The sequence below is a fragment of the Panthera tigris genome, chromosome A2 (genome assembly GCF_018350195.1).
Source record: "Panthera tigris isolate Pti1 chromosome A2, P.tigris_Pti1_mat1.1, whole genome shotgun sequence".
NCBI classification, from domain to species: Eukaryota; Metazoa; Chordata; class Mammalia; order Carnivora; family Felidae; genus Panthera; species Panthera tigris.
The window spans coordinates 55,654,368-55,670,764 of record NC_056661.1 but is presented as its reverse complement, the minus strand read 5'-3'; the positions used below and the strand labels follow the sequence as shown (position 1 = coordinate 55,670,764).

Here is a 16,397-nt window from a genome sequence, read left to right as displayed (position 1 = left end):
GATTCCCCACTCTCTCTCTCCTTCCCTCTGGCTGCTGTTGAAGGATGCAGGAACCTCCAGTCTGAAGAGGTCAGCCTCCCAGGTGCAGAGCAGGGTGGATAAGGGTAGGGGAGTGGATCTAGGGACAGGTAACTGGCACAGTGGCCCGCACCTGCTGTGGTATCCCCACCAACCACGGGATGAATACCCGGTGACGACCGTGGGCCTGTGGACCTGCTGCAGATTTCTTTGGATGGTTTGCTGGCGGCAGAACACTGCAAGACCGCAGTGCGTGCCCACGTGGGCCTGATGGCATGTAGGTCACTCTCCAGGGTGTCTGCTCCAGTGGTCACTTAGGCCAACTAGCATTATAATAATAACAATTTTCTTGTTACTAATGTGCAAACACTTGCCAGCTTTGCCAGTCTGATCTGTGAGTTTTGCTTTGCATTTCCCTGGCCCTTAATAAGTTCCCACCTTGGGAGTGTGTGACCCAGCCTGCAGGCACTGGGCAGCCTGGCTCTAGGCTCTTTGTTTGTGACCACAGTCTGGCTGCTGGGGCTCCCCCCTGCAGGGAGGTCAGGCTCCCTTTCTCAGCCCCTCCTCTCGTGGCTCTTCTTTTTAGATTGGAGGGAGGGGGTGTCGGCAGAAGCCAGACATTAAGGGGGCCACTTGCTGTGGGGGCCGTGGGAAAACAGCAGCTGGAGTCTCCAGGAGAGACATGTTTGAATCTGAGAACCAGCAGTGTGGAGATTGTGGCCTCCTACTTCTCACCTGTGTGTTTCCAGCCCTGCTTGCCTATCTCCAGGGACAGGGGGCTCACCCCTTCCCCTAGCAGCTTGGTCCATCCTTGAACGGAGAAAAGCTTTTCACCTGTGGACCCTTCTCAAAGGTGGGCACGCAACCTTCAGATGGCACCAGGAGGCTCTGAGCAGTGTGTAGAGGGCCCCAGGCTTCCATTCTCTCAGCTGGAGATCATAGAATGACCGTGAGGTTTCCAGTTTAGGGGCAGACCTTGGGGGACCTTGAATTCAAGCACACCCAACCACATGTATGTGAGTGATGAGGCCACGGAGACTATAGGAGCTCATACCCTGTGTGACATCTGAGGGTGGCCAGGGCTTGGTGGTTTTCAGGAAGAGTCAGAAACCTGGATTCCCCCCCCCCCCCCCCCCTGTCCCTTCCCTTCCCTCCCCGCCCCTTCCCTTCCCACCTGAATTTTCACATGAACATTTCTAATTTGTAAATGCTAGTAACTAATTTAAAACCGAAAACCTACTGTGTGGGACAAACAAAACACACTTTCGGCTAACCAGCACCTGTGGGCCCCCTGCTGTGACCTAAGGTGTGATGGAGCCTCTTCACTATATACAAATGGCTCAGAGAGGGCGAGGGCCTTGCTCAGGGTTGCACAGCAAATGAGAACACAAAGTCAGGGCCTGATGTTCTTTATGGTTCCCCTGGGCCTGGGGTGGGAGTGATGGGTGAACCCAAGATCTGGAATCACCTAGGTGTGGGCAGAATGTGACGCTTGGGGGGATCAAGGGCCAGGGCACCCAGGGGGCCGAGAGGAACTAGGGGACCAGCTCGTGGGAGAAAGTGAGGTGGAGTGGGTGGAGTGTGGCAGGGCTGGCTGGGACCAAAGTTCCTCTGGGAGAAGGTCTGGGAGAAGGCTGCCAGCCGGTGGTGGGAATGTTGGCCCCTGGGGGATGTGTTGTTTGTGTGATTGGGGTAGAGGTGGGAAGAGGGTTTTAGTCTTGGTCTGCGAAGATTTCCTTCCTTAAATGACACTGTTGACAGTGGACTCAAGGGCTGCTTTGGGGCCTTTGTGCCCCACCATCTCCAGGTAGAGGGCCATGCCCCTGGGGATCACAGGCCCCGGGTCTTCCCATGGCCCATTCCTAGTCGCACGTTACGGAGCCACCCGCCTTCTGAGATGGCTTCTCAGCTCGGGTCGGGGTGGGGATGTCTGTCGGTGTCTTTGCCATCTTTTGGGCTTTCCTTGGGCTTCTCAAACTTGGCATGGCTCAAACTGGGCTGCATCCCCCCCACCAGGCCCTCCTTTGACAGCTTTCTCTGCCTCAGGAAGCCACAGCTCCATCCTTCCAGGGGCTCAGACCAAAACCTTGGCTCATCCCAGACTCCTCTCCTGTCACACCCCATCCAGTCCATCAGCAAATCTTGTCAGTTCTACCTTCTCAGTAATTCCCCTTTCCATCATCCTCTCCTGCTTCCCCTCCCTTACCACCCTGGCTATCTCATGCCCTCTCCCTGGTCTCCCTGCTCCTGTCTAGCTCCCCTGTTCTCAACACAGCAGCCAGGTGAATTCCTTTAAGTAAAGAGTCCCATCACATGGTTCCAGACTCCAATCCAAGGCTTCCAGAAGCACTGCTTGATCTGACTGTTGTTCCCACACTCATCCTTGCTCATTTGCCAAGCTATGGTGGCCCTCTGCTGTTCCTCATCTCCCCCCTGCTGGTCCTGCCTCGGGCCCTTTGCGCTTGCTATTTGGCCAGCTGACATACAGATATGCCTTTACCACCAGAGATATTCACATGGCCATCTCCTTTGATTCATGCCTCAGCTGAAATGGCACTTCCTTGGAAAAGCCTTGCCTGACCACCCCTGTTAAAATAGGCTTTCCCACAGCCCAGTGACTTCCTGTCACATATCCTTGCTTTCTGTCATTTATTTCTCCATTGTGCTTCTTACTGCCAGGCATTCAGTAATCTGCCAAATTGCTGTGGGTTTATTACCTGCCTCCCCACACCAGAGTGTCTGCACGGGCAGAACGGCCATGAAGCCGTCTTATGAAGCCATAACCCAGCACCAGTTCTGGTTGACTGATCAGCAGAGGCAGACCTTCTTGTTCCGCCGTGCTGGGTGCTGCTGAGTTGCTGTCACTGTCCCCCTGACCCTTGAACTCCAGCCCCGCCTGCCCGCTCTGCCTGGGCGCAGCCAGGAGGCGGGCAGCACGAGGCTGCGTCTTCTAGAAACAGTGGTGGCTCTGCTCTCTGCTTCCTCTCTCCTCCCATCAGAAACTTCTAAGAAGTTATTATTATATATTTTTAGGTTTGCAATGACAAACACTTAAAATACTAGAGATGTCACTTTATTGTGTATTTCTTCCCCTTCCTGTTTTTAGAAAGCCAGCCGGTTTTAGCAAAGTGACTGCAAACAATAGCTTAGGTCGCTGCGGTGGGTGGAGAAGGAGCCCATGTTTGGGAGTGAGGGCAGGGTCAGGGCGGTTCCCACCCGGATGGCAGATCTGCCCTTGCCGGAGCAGGGAAGCGTCGACAGGGCTTGGGGCCACAGCGTGTTGGGGTCAGCTGCTCTCAGGTCACACGGCTTCTTCGCAGAGAAAGGGCTGAGTGGAGTTGGGGAGGGCGGGGAGAGTGACGGGCATATCCTAGGGCAGATGGGAGGTGAGGCTGGAGGTGGGGGAGGTCTAGGGAAATGAGAAGAAGAGGGCAGAGGGTAGAGAGCTGTTCTGGGGGCGAGTGGACAGGTCTTGTGGGGGTGGGTGGTGTGAAGGACAGAATTTTCGGGGATAATTCTGGGAATGGTGGTGACATTTGCTGAGGCAGCTGAGGACATTGGCAGGAACCTCTCCTGTGGCTAAGCTTGTAGTCCAAGGAGGTCTGTTGGGGGGTGTTCCTGAGCCCTGGGGTCTGAGGGCTGCAGTCGGGGTGGGGTGGCTCGGCTGGCTGGTTGGGGGGGGCTTGTTGCTGCTCAGCGTCCGTCTGACCACATCCTCTGGCTGGCAGCCCGAGCCGCTGGGTGGATGACTGCAGAACAGAAATCTTTTGGGTGGTCGTGTGTGTGTGTGTGTGTGTGTGTGTGTGTATGTGTATGTGACTGTGGGCAGGAGGCTCCCTCTCAGGAGGCATATGTCAGAAGGCAGGTGAGGGCGGGGGGGTCAGCGGCCCTGAGTTGGGGCCGTGTTGGCGACGGGACGTCAGCACCTGTGGCACCTGAGCGACTGTGGATGCCCCCATCTGTGCGTCTGAGCAGTCGCGACCGGGAGCGTGTGCATGGGTGTGCCGTGTTCCAGGGGCACACACACCTGCGTGAAGGTGGCCGAGGCTCCGTCCACCTGTGTGCTGACGGGTGTTCCTTCTGCTCCCCCCAGGGCCTCGCAGGAGAGGACGCAGTTCATCCTGAGGCAGCATCTGGACTGGCCGTGGGACCATGGCGCTGCTCTGGGAGCCCGCAGGAGCTTGGCTGGCCCTGGCCGTGGCCTTGGCCCTGGGCCCGAGCGCCGGCACGGCGGCCCCGAGGCAGGACTGCACGGGTGTTGAGTGCCCGCCGCTGGAGAACTGCATCGAGGAGGCCCTGGAGCCGGGCGCCTGCTGTGCTACCTGTGTGCAGCGGGGCTGTGCCTGTGAAGGCTACCAGTACTACGACTGCCTGCAGGGGGGCTTTGTGCGTGGCCGGGTGCCTGCCGGCCAGTCCTACTTCGTGGACTTCGGCAGCACCGAGTGTACCTGTCCGCCTGGTGGTGGCAAGATCAGCTGCCAGTTCATGCTGTGCCCGGAGCTGCCCCCCAACTGCATTGAGGCCGTGCTGGTGGCCGACAGTTGCCCGCAGTGCGGCCAGGTGGGCTGCATCCACGGCGGTCGCAAGTATGCTGCTGGCCACACGGTCCACCTCCCGCCCTGCCGGGCCTGCCACTGTCCCGACAGCGGGGGTGAGCTCATCTGCTACCAGCTCCCCGGTTGCCATGGAGGTGCCGCTGCCACCGGGAACTTCTCGGATGCTGAGGAGGGTGACCCCGAGAGGCACTACGAGGACCCCTACAGCTATGACCAGGAGGTGGCCGAGGCGGAAGCTGCAGCAGCCCTGGCGGGAGAGCTCCAGGCGGGCCCAGGGGGCCCAGCCGCTCTGGGAGGTGGCAGTCAGCCGTCCTCCGCCATCCAGGCCACCCCCTGGCCGGCCGCCCTCCCTAGGCCCACGGCGGCTGCTGCCCTGGGTCCTCCGGCCCCCGTGCAAGCCAAAGCCAGGAGAGTGACGGAGGACAGCCACGGGGCAGGGCAGGGGCAGACAGAGGAGCTGACCTTCAGGGAGCAGCCAGCAGCAGGTGGCCCCGGGGAGCTGGATGGCCAGCCCACTGAAGGCCCAGCTGGGCCTGGTCTCCCTGCCCAGGAGGACAAGGCAGAGGCTAGGGCAGGGCCTGAAGAGAACCTCATCCCGGAAGCCCAGGTCACTCCCCGCGGTGCCGGGCAAGAGGGAGCTGGGCCCATTCTGATGTCAAGCGCGGCCAGCGTCCCCCCGACGCAGTCCACACCGAGCTCTCCCGAGGGTACGACGAAGCCCAGTACCCACACCATCCTGACGACATCTCCTCGTGAGGCAGCCTGGGTCCCACCTACCCAGGAAGCGCCCAGGCAGCCGCCGGTCCTGCTCCATTCTCGGCCAGAGGAGGACACGGATCCCAACTCTGTCCATTCTGTCCCCAGAGGTAACCCTGAAGGTAAGACTCTCTTCTAGTTCCTCCAGGAGCACTCAGCCCAGGGATGGGCAGCCTTAGGGCCCCTTCAGTGCCCCAGGTCCCTGCACATTTGCCTGGGGCAGGGGAAGCTGAGTCTGTGGGGCCAGGCTAGAGGCAGCCAGCCCAGCCCCCACACTACAGGGCCGGGGACTCTAACATGATGGAGCTTTCTTCCCTGGCTTTGCTCCTGGGGATGGGGTGGGTAGGTAGGGGTGAGGTCCCCATTGCCTTAGGCGCTGGGCTGCCTGCTAGGGCTGTGGTTGAGGGCTTCTTAGGCATACCTTATCAGGGCTGGAGGGTCCCTGAGGAGGGTTCTAGCTCAGGGACAGGCGGGGCCCAGTGGGGTCCACAGGTGCCCTGGCAGGAAGTGGGGAGTTTTGCAGACACAGCTAATTGCTCACATCCTCCCTGACAGTAGCCTCTGGGCAGGGCTGTGTTCTCCGTCCAGCGGTGGCAGCAGAAGTGATGTGGCCTCTTGGGGCCCCTTGTGAGAACCTGGTACCAGGTCGCCACCCCTTTCGGCCAGGGGTCCTGTCTACACACCTGTCATTCTCGTCCCTGCTCCGCTCAGCACTCTGCTCTAGCTCCCACCTACTCAGAGTAGAAGCCACAACTCGCTCTCGGGCCACAGGCTCGGCAGTGTCTGTGTAACCAGTCTGGAGTGTAACCTCCTGGACCACCTCTCCGTCACCCTTGTCTTAGTCTCTTCTGGCTGCTCTTAACAAAAATGCTACAGACAAGGGGGCTTAAACAACAAGTATTTGTTTCTCATGGTTCTGGAGGCTGGGAAGGCCGAGGTCAAGGTGCCGGCAGATCTGGTGTCTGGTGAGAGCCTGCTTCCCGGTTTGCAGCTGGCTGTCTGCTCGTTATGTCCTTGCCTGGCCGATGAGGGTATATCTCACCTGAGATACACTAGAGAAGGGGCGCGTTTTCTTGCATCTCTTAGAAAGGCACTAATCCCATCCTGAGGGCTCTACCCTCATGGCCTAATTATGTCCCCAGGGATCTGTCTCCATATACCATCCCCATTAGGGTTTTAACATATGAATTTGTGGCTGGGGCTTAAACACTCAGTCCCTATGGGTCTCTCCCCCTCACCCACTCTGCACTGGCTTCCTACCCCCTGTCAGGTAACTTCTAGCCCCAGGGCCTTTGCACTTGCTCCCCCCTCTTGAAATGTTCTCCCATTCCTTCCTTCTTGTAAGCTCTCTTTTCAAGGTCACCTCCCCGGAGAGGCCTTCTTTGACCAGTTAAAAGAGCACCCCACCTTTCTCTTACCCTGCTTGAATTTCTCCTAGAAATACCTGGCATTATAGTATATAGTTTCTTTAATGTTGTCTCCCCTAGTGGAATGTTAGTACCACGAGTGAAGGGACCGCATCTGTCATCTCCTCTGCTATGCCTGAGGGCCTCCAGCAGGGCCTGCAACACTGTTGGTGCTCTGTAAACATAAGGTGAATAAAAGGGAGTGGGTGGGGGCTTTCTGGCCACCCCCTGTCACCCTCTCTCACCCTAGCTCCCCTTCCATCCAACAAGCACCTTATACTGACACATTCCCTCTCTTCCACCCATTTGCTCACACTGTTCCCAGCCAGCTCAGGCAGCACCTCCTCCAGGAAGCTTTTCCCTGAATCTTTATGCCTTGTCTGATCCCCTCACCACCACCCCTCCCTGGCTCCCTGGCTCACCTCTGAGGGTACCCTAGGCAGGTATCTGATGGTCTAGAGATCCCTCCCCATAGCTGAGAGTCTGCATCTCGTTCAATCCCTATTGTGTTCTGTGTAAATGTTCCTTATAAGCCTTCTTGAGGCATCCACTGTGAACAGGCCCTGGTGGGCCCTGGGGAGGCAGAAATGGACCGCTATGGCCCATGTCCGTAGGCTGGGGGCTGTGAGGGAGGGATGCCTGGGTGGTGTCTGGGAAGGTTTCTTGGAGCGGGGGGCCTGAGGGGGCCTCCCTCTCGCTCTCCCCCTGTCTCTCTTCCTCTCGAGCAAGAGGGAGAGGGAGAGAGAGAGAGGAGAGGGATCTGGGATTTCTGCAGCATTCCCGGACGCCCACCCTGCTGCCCACAGCTCTCAAGTACTGCGGCTCTGGTCGGACATAGACTGTGCACAGCTTGTGCCTCTGCGGCGAGGGGGTGACACCGCAGGCTTCCCCTGACCTGCAGTCAGTCTCCCCAGCCAGATGGCTCTCCTTCCAGCCCGGTCATAGCGAGTGGGGTGCAGAACTTACCCTTGCCGAGCACCCCCCGGGTGCCAGGCCCCGTTGCCGTGGTTGGATCCTTCCCACACGCCGGGGAGGTGGGCTCTTCTTGAGCACCGAGCACGTGCGGGTCAGAGAGGAGTGGCTCCAGGTCCCACAGGGGGAGTTGGTGGGCCGGACCCAGGGCAGTGGGCTTCAGGGGGGCTCCTCCTCACCCAGCCCTGAGCCTGCAGGATGTGGGGAGCCTGTGTGGGGTGGGGTGGGGTGGGGTGGGGGCTGTAATGAAGTACATGTGTAGCCGGGGAGAGCTTGCAGGCCTGGCTGGAGCATGGTACATGCAGTGTGTTTGGGTTGTAGCCTCCGCCCCCACCCCTGCCTCTTGCTCCAGAGGCCTCTCTGTGGTTCTGGGCCTTTGGAATCTTGGAGACTTTCTTTGTTCTGAGGAACCCTAGTTTTTTTTTTTTCTCTGCCCTGAGCTTTCTCAGATGGATTTTGGGGTGTGGCGTTTGAGGAGGGCTGCTTGGGGGCAGGGGCCCCTGATTGGGTGTCCCTTATCCCATCTGAGGGCTGTCCTGGCAGAGGGCCCAGCACATGGAAAGCCCAGGGATAGTCATCAGGGCATGGATAGGCGGCTGCACTTTTTGGTGTGCAAGAAAAGGAAGGTGTGGGACGCTGGGAGCTGGGGGAGCTTGGCCCTGGCCAGATAAACAAGGACCGGCCTGCCTCCCACCACCCCGTCCGTCTTTCCTCCTCGTCTCACCCAGTGTTCCCACCGTCACCCACCAATCCATGCACTCTGCTCCACTACCTGTACAACTTAGGCAGGCGGCTCGCCGTTTCCGGTCTCGTTTTCTCCATCTGTAAGCAGGAAAGTCCCTGCTTCATGGGGATGTCTTGAGGTTTCAGGGAGCTGATGCGTGCCCAGTGCTCAGCATGGAGCTTAGCGCTTGCTGAGTAGTTAAAACTGTTAGCCATGGTTCTTCCCCCCCTCTCTTCTCCAATCTACAGATGTTTTTGGAGCACGCTGTCTGTGCCAGGGGTGTGCCAGCGAACAAGGCTGGCACAGCCTCTTCCCTTCCGAGGTCTGATGGCGGAGATGGGTATTAAATGGATAAGCACACACACAGATTTCTTCGTGGCCGCAACTGAGGACACACAGCTCATGGGTGGGGGTCAGGTGCCCGACTGAGCATCCTTTGGGAAGTGGGGACGTTAGAGGCCCCTGGCTGCTGCTGTGGGGAGAGAGGACTGGGGCATCCCAAGTGACGGAGGGGCCTTCAGTGGGGAGAAGCTGGGGAGGTAGCTTTGCCCTGCTCACCAGTGGGGCTGGCTGAGAGGCGGGCCATGGGGCCGGAAATGACCCCCAGCCATGTTGCCATGGCAGCCCTGGGGCCAGGAGAAGGAGGTTTCCAGCCATTGCCCCAGGCCCTGCTGGGGTGGGGGTCTCGTCTTTGAGGCGGAGCCGTGCCAGGGATCCCGGCTGCCTCTGAGCATGTCCAGATGTGGTCTAATGGAAGCCACATGCCCGGCTCTCTGGGCCAGGGAGAAGGGGTCTGATGTCTGTTGTCACTCAGGGGGCTTTGTGAGAGTGCCTTCCCCTTCTGCCACTGGGCTGGCATGATGGAGGGAGCCAGGGACTTCTCCCCACTGCCCTTCTGGGCCCCAAGGGGCAGGGTGGCCCTCAGGAAGTTGGAGTTTCCCCCTCCTGGGAAAAGGCTCCAGCCAAACTCCTGTGGGCCCCCAGACCACGTGGCAGGAAAGGGGCCCCTTACTCAGGACCCTCATGTAACCAGATTCTGCAGGGCAGGCGTCCTTGGATGCTTTGACATTCCGGTTAACAGAGAAACTGTAAACTCAAATAACTGTATTAATTGCACACCCCTTGTAGTGTTTGTGACTTGTGCCAGCACCGTCGTGAGAACTCTGTGATAATTAACCCCTTTAATATTCACTGCCGCCCCCTTAGGTCACAGCAGAGGAATCAGGCAGTTCGTCTGCGGACACACATGCAGGGAATGGTGGATCCAGGGTTCCCTTGCGTTTCTTCTTGTCTTCATCCCTGTCATTTCTGAGTGCCTCGTGTGTCCATGGGCTGTGGCAGATGCTGAATGGACAGTGTAGAACAAAACCCAGCACCATCCTTGCTCCTGGGGAGCTTACGGGTTAGTGGGGGAGGTAACCCAGTGACATTCTGAGCCATGACTAGGGCCGAGGAAGGAGGTGGGCGTGCTCTGTGAGTCTGTCTCGGGGATCTGACTTCTCCTGGGGCTCAGGGAAGGCTTCCTGGGGGAAGTAATATTTGAGCACGAGGGCTTGTTGAGTGGCCAGTAGGTGGCAAGCAGAGAGAAGAGAGTGCTTCAAGCCGAGGGCGCAGCACGTGCAAAGGCCCTGTAGCTGGAGGGAGTGAAATCGATGGAAAGGAGGCTGTGTGGCTGAGATGAAGCTGGGGAGGGGTAGGGGACCGTGATGGTGTTGATCCTCAGGATGAAGATTTGGGTCTTTGTCTCAAGAGCAGTGGGGAGCCATTGAAGGTATAAGGCAGGAGGTGGTATGATCTTATTTGTGTAGTGCAGCACTCCCTCTGGGTGCTGGAAGGAGGGACACAGGACAATCACTGGGCCTTCCCTATGTCTGTGGGTTTCCAGTCGCCCCCTCCTACCCCCTGCCCAGAATCACCAGGCCGTGACTCTAGAAAAGGGACTTGCCTAGGCTCTTTCTGTTCCCCAGAGGATCCTCACAGACCCTCCCCTCTCTTCTCATCTTGGCCTGCGGGAGATTTAAATTTGTGTGGGGCCTGAGGGAACCTGGTTGGGATTCTGGACCCCTGAGCCCAGGTCGCATGCAACAGAATTACCTCCTGCAAGAGCTCCAGGCTCCTGGAGCAGGCCGGGGATGGAGTCACCCTGTGGGGGCTGTGACCCTACTCAGCAGCAGAGCCCGGCGGGAAGAGCTCACAAGAGGGCCCGGCCAGCCCTTCCTGTCCTCACTCCAAACCACAGGGCCTTGAAATGGGGTATCTGACTGCTAGGGCCGTGTGGGGCCTATACTGTGAGTGACAGGATGGGCAGACAAGGGTCCCGGCCCCCCCCCGCCCCCAGACCCTGCACGTCCGCCGTCAGTCCTCAATCTGAAGCCCACTACTGACTTGTTGTGTGATCTGGGGCCTGGGACATCTGGGACGTCACCCCCTCTGAGCCCCACTTTCCTTGTTGACAGAATGGCACGGTTGCACGGGCCCGAGGCTGTGGTGAGGACAAAGGCGTTAGGAGTAAGGCCTGCGTGGAGTGAGGACGTGGGCCGGTGTTGCCCACGCGTCTCCCTGCTATGCTGTCAAAATGGCGCACACCCCTCCCCTCGGTCCGCCCGTTACCTTCTTTCTGCAGAGCACTTGTGTAAGCAGTGGAATTTTGTTGGGAATAGGTTGAAATGGGAAGGTTTCATGTAAATTTTAGCTCTCAGGCTTTCCTTGAACATTGGCAGCTGTGGGCACGCCAGGCCTGTGTGCCCCAGGCGGGCTGTCGGGGGAGCTGGGAGGGGGCTGCCCGCCCTGCAGACTGGGTGCGCGCTCTGTGCTTGGCTGGACCAGCGCTGCCCGGTTCCACCCCCGGCCTGGCCCTGGTTAGCAGTGGGGTCGGGTCCTGTGCTGGGGGCACCTGTGAGAGCAGAGACTTTCTTCCTGTGGTCTGTGTGACCATTCTGTTTCATGGAAGAGAAACTGGCATCCTGAGGGGATGGGAGGTGTCGGTAGAGCTGGGCAGGGGGCTGCAGTCTCCCAGTGTGTGTGGGGGGGTGGGTTCCTGGCTCCCACGGGGTACCTGGAGACACAGTGAGTCTGAGTGGCCTTAGCTGGGCCCTCCCTGTATTTGCCTGTCCCACAGCATATAGCACTTGGAGGAAATGGGTGCATTTCATAGGCCACTCCCCTATAGCTAGGCCTGTAGTGGGTTTCTTTATTTTAATTTTTAAAACTATGTTCCTTCCCTCCCTCCCTCCCTCCCTTCCTTAATTCCTTCCTCCCTCCCTCCCTCCATCCCTCTCTCCTTTCCTTTCCTTTCCTTTCCTTTCCTTTCCTTTCCTTTCCTTTCCTTTCCTTCCTTCCTTCCTCCCTCCCTCCCTCCCTCCCTCCCTCCCTCCCTCCCTCCCTCCCTCCCTCCCTTTCTCCTTTCCTTTTTCTTTATTCCTTCCTTCCTTCCATCTTTCTTTCTTTCTTTCTTTCTTTCTTTCTTTCTTTCTTTCTTTCTTTCTTTCTTTCTTTCTTTCAGAACAGCTTTATTGAGATATAATCATGCACCATAAAGTCCCCTCTTTAAGAGTGTACAATTCAGTAGCTTTTATCAGAGTTGTGCAGACATCATCAGACTCCACTTTTAGAACATTTTCATCACTCCCAAAAGAAACCCCATGCCCAGTAGCAGCCACTTCTCGTTTCCTCCTTCTCTCAGCCCCCCGCAACCACCAAGCTACTTTCTGTCTGTGGATTCGCATATTCTGGACATTCCTGGACGCAGAATCATACAATATGTGGTCTTCGGGGGACTGTCTTCTGTCACTTAGCATAATTCTTTCAAGGTTCATCCGTATTGCAGCAAGCATTGTACTTTGTTCCTTTTTGTGACTGAATAACATTCCGTGGTGTGGATTAGTGTGTTTTTCATCCATTCATCCCCTGACAGACATTGTGTTTCCACCTCTCAGCTATTAGGGGCACACTGCTGCTATTGATGCCCACGTACGTACTTTTGTGCGGACAGCTGCTTCTGGTTCTCTCGGTAGAATTGCTGGGTCATGTGGTGACTGCATGTTTACTCATCGAATGAACTGCCAGACCGCTCTCCACGGCAGCCCCACCATTTTACATTCCCGCCAACAATGCGTGAGGGTTCCAACTTCTCCACATCCTTGCCAACACTTGTTATTGTCTGTCCTTTTGAGTACAGTCATCCCACCGGCTGGGAAGTGGTACCTGCAGTTTGGATTTGCAGTGTTTCTGATGCCTGATGATGTTGACCATCTTTTCATGAGCTCACTTTAGAAAATTCTAGGAAACACAGAACACACAGCACACATTCCACTAGCCACCGAAGCGATGGCGTCATCACAATGTCATGTTGTCTCTGGAAAGCTCTGCCATATACTCGTGGGACAAAGAGCATGAAGAAGGCAAGTGATGTAGTGTTGTTATGAAAATAATGCTGCCTCAGGGATCCCTGGGAAGGCCTTGGGAACCGTCCAGGGCCTGGGACCACACTTGAGAACCACTGGTCAGTATGCAAACACTAACATAGCATGCACACCGTTCTGCCCTGTGATTTTTTGCCATTAACAATACATCTTGGAGTTCTTCCTTGTCAGTATGTGGAGAGTTCCCTTACCAGCCAGTGTTCCAGCTTTACTTTCCAGTCCCTCCTGACGGATGTTCAGCTTGTTTCCAGCCTTTTGCCATTGAAAAGCAACGCTCTAGCAGTTCCCCGGGTGGCTCTGTCGCTTAGGTATCTGACTCTTGATTTTGGCTCAGGTCATGATATCACGGTTCATGAGATGGAACCCCAAGTCGGGCTCTGTGCTGACGGTGTGGACCCTGCTTGGGATTCTCTCTCTCTCCCTCTCTCTCTCTCTCTCTGTCAAAAAAAAAAAAAAAAAAAAAAGGCAATGCTCTAGTGAATATCTTTATGCTATGCCATGGTGTGGAGCACTGGGTCATTGTGCATTTCTTTACATATTTTAGCTATTTTTTGTAACATTATTGAAGTATAATCAATAGAACCTATCAGAAGCATACAGCGCATTAATACGTCTTCACAAATGAACACACCCATGTGACAGGCACTCAGATCATAAAGCATCATGTGACAAGCCAGGTCACCCCCTCAGTGCATGTCCCGGGAACCCACCGCCCTGACTTCTAATAGCAGACGTGAATTTTCTGCTCTCAGACTTTTATAAATGGGACCATATAGTCTGTTCTCTGTTGTGTCTGGCTTCTGTTGGCTCAGCACAGCCTTTCCGGGGTTCCCCAGGTTACCTGTGCTCTAGCTGGTCCTTCTGATTGCTGAGGGGTGCTCCGCTGTATGTGTGGACGCCAGTCCCGTTGTTCATTGTCCTGTCAAGGGGTGTTGGGGCTGTTTAAGTCTGACCATTAGGAAGAGTATTGCCGTGTAACTGCTCGAGCCAGTCTTTTCGTGACTGCTCGCACACACCCCTTTTGGGAGGTGCTGGCTCCCGTGTGCTCCTCTTTAGAAAACACAGGATGTGTACTTAACAACCTTGGTAGATGTCGGCTCAACCTCCTTTGAAAAGGGTGCCACGTTTTGCTCATACCTGTAATACAGGAGAATGCGTTTTCCCGTTTCTTTATTCCACAAATAGTTACCGAGTGCCTCCTGCATGGCTTCGGGTGCTGGGGACACAGCACAGTGATCAGAATATGGGTGGACCTCCCATCCCCCTCATGGAGCTCCCACTCCATGGTGGGCTTGGAGGGGGACACACAGTCAGTCACAGGAGTATGGAAGATCTGTGTTAGATGGTGCAAGGCGCTAAGGAGAAAATGAAGCAGGTGCTCTAAAATGTTCTCAACTTGGCCAGCCTGGGAGGTGGAAGATGGCATGTGGGGTGGGGTGGATTTAGTGTACATGTGGGTTTTGTGCTCCCCCACCCCTCCCGCCTTGGTCTAGGGCTCCTCGGCAAGTCTGGCCAACCCTGTGTGGGGGTGCCAGCTGCTCTTTCTGCCCCTCTCAGCACACCAGCGCCAGCCCTTCCTTCTGGGGACACACCTTGGTCGCGGTATGAACGATGTATCGCCATAGTAGTGTGAGGGGCAACCAACCGCACAATCAACGTTCATTTTTGCTCCCAAGTCCACGGGGCCAGGAGTGGCTGATGTCAGCTGGGCTCACGCTTGTGAGTGTCTGTGGACGGCTGGCAGCTCCGTGGGGACTGGCTGGTCTGGGACGGCCTCCGCCAGGGTGTCCCGTCTCCGCTCTCTGCACTCTGTCCCCTTCAAGCGGGTTAGCCCTGGCTTGTTCTCACCCCGGAAACAGGGCTCCAGGAGAAAGACCAGAAACAGGCAAGGATTCTTGGGCCTAGGTTCAGAACTAGCAGACCTGTTTCGTTTGCCACATTTTGTTGCCAGCCGGTCATGAGGCCAGCCCAGGTTCAAGGGCTGTGAGGTCACGTTGCGCAGGGTGTGCATAAAGGAAGGGAGGAGAATTGGGGCTTTCAGTGCAGTGAATCTACCCCGGGCGCTGCCCTGGGTGCCCCATGTACCTCATTTCACTTAGTCCCAAACGACTTTACAGTGAGTCCCTTCCCACAACGGGGGAAACGTTTGTGTGACCTGTGGCCCAGCAGCAAGTGGCAGACCCAGGTCTGAACCCGGGTTCGTCAATGCTTAAGGCATGTCTGGATTTCCTGCTTGCCTCCTTAGGTAGGCCTGGTACAAAGCTCCCCGGGTTTGAGCTGGCTCTGCCCCTCCCTAGACTGTGCAACCTTAGGCAAATTGCGTTATTGCTCGGGCCTCGGTTTTCTCATCTGTAAAATGGGCTTTCCTGAGGGCTGCCTCCTACAGCTGTGTTCTCAGCTGGCAGAAGGCTGGTGTTGGGCTGGGGTCTGTTGCATAGGAGGGCTCTATTCACAGCTGGTGTCCTGTGTGCTGATTCCAGCCCCAGGGTCTCTGTCCCAGGACAACAGCTTTTGTGCTCTGGGCTGCTTCCTGTTTATCTACTGAACCTGAGACAGCAGATGCGGCTGTCCTGAGGCTGAACCAAGCCCTTTGGCCTCCTGTACCCTGAGCCTCCCAGAATCCTGGGTGCCTTGCTGAACTGGAGCTGAGGAGTCTGTGTTCAGGGCTTCCCCGAGGGCGGTGTCAGTATCTTCTGCCTGCCATCATCTCCTCCAGGCCCCCGCTAGGATTTTTTGTGGCCTCTGGGTCCTTTGTCCTGCAGCATCTGGGGCTTTGAGGGGGAGGCCTCTTCAGACTAAGGTCAGCATCGTGTGGGCTGGAGTTCTCCTGGGCCCTCCTTGTCCACTCTGGGAGTCTCCATACTGGGAAAATGGGCTTGGGGCCCGTCGTATCAGAGATGAGCCAGCTTGGTCCTCAGAGGGTGAATCTTTGGGTGTGAATCCTGCCTCTGCCACTGTGGCTGTGTGACTTCAGGCAGTTGACTCTCCCTCTCTGGGCCTCAGTTTCTGCATCCGCAAGATGGGGGAGCCATCTTACTGGCCCAGGATTACTGAGAGGAGTAGGAGAGGGGATGTCAGCCCCCACGGGGCAGTTGCTTAGGACTGAGTTGCCGCCTTTCCCGGGTCAGAGGGCCCCTGCTCTCTGGGGGTGGGCGTGCGGGTGCGGACTTGAGTTTTTGTTTACGTGAACAGATGTGTGTGTCTTTTCTGGTGGCCGGCCGTTGTTCCCGCTGGTGAAAAAGCAACGAGGCCAGGCCTAGTGGGGTTGGGTGGGGGGCGTTCACTCCCTGCTCCCCACCCCTGCGCTGTCACTCCAGCTGCCTCCAGATGTGCAGGGCTCCTCCCCGGCTGTTCCCTCCCCACCCTGCACTTCTGTTTGAGCACCTGCCAACTGAGTCAGCGAACGCCCCGTCCCTGAGGTCTTTGCTCCAGTGGCGCAGCCTGACGGTGAGGCTGACAGCCCAGAGATGGGGAGGGGCTGCTCTCCGTGAGTCTCCATTATCACAGGTTGGCCTGTGTGTGGGAGCCTTCATTCCACGGCTGC

General features: G+C 56.9%; 1 protein-coding gene across 5 annotated transcripts in view; it reads left to right on the top strand.

The window, feature by feature from the left end:
- Positions 1-16,397, top strand: part of FBLN2 (fibulin 2) — an 89,105-nt gene that overhangs the window by 23,741 nt on the left and 48,967 nt on the right. For 2 of the 5 annotated variants that reach the window (XM_042979602.1, XM_042979598.1), the window contains exon 2: positions 4,112-5,452. In XM_042979602.1, the coding sequence (XP_042835536.1) occupies positions 4,171-5,452 (1,282 nt within the window). In that variant the 5' untranslated portion in view covers positions 4,112-4,170. Of the gene's footprint in view, positions 1-3,203; positions 3,319-3,386; positions 3,405-4,111; positions 5,453-16,397 lie in introns of those variants that run through there. The other 3 variants (XM_042979600.1, XM_042979599.1, XM_042979601.1) reach the window with 3 other exon arrangements.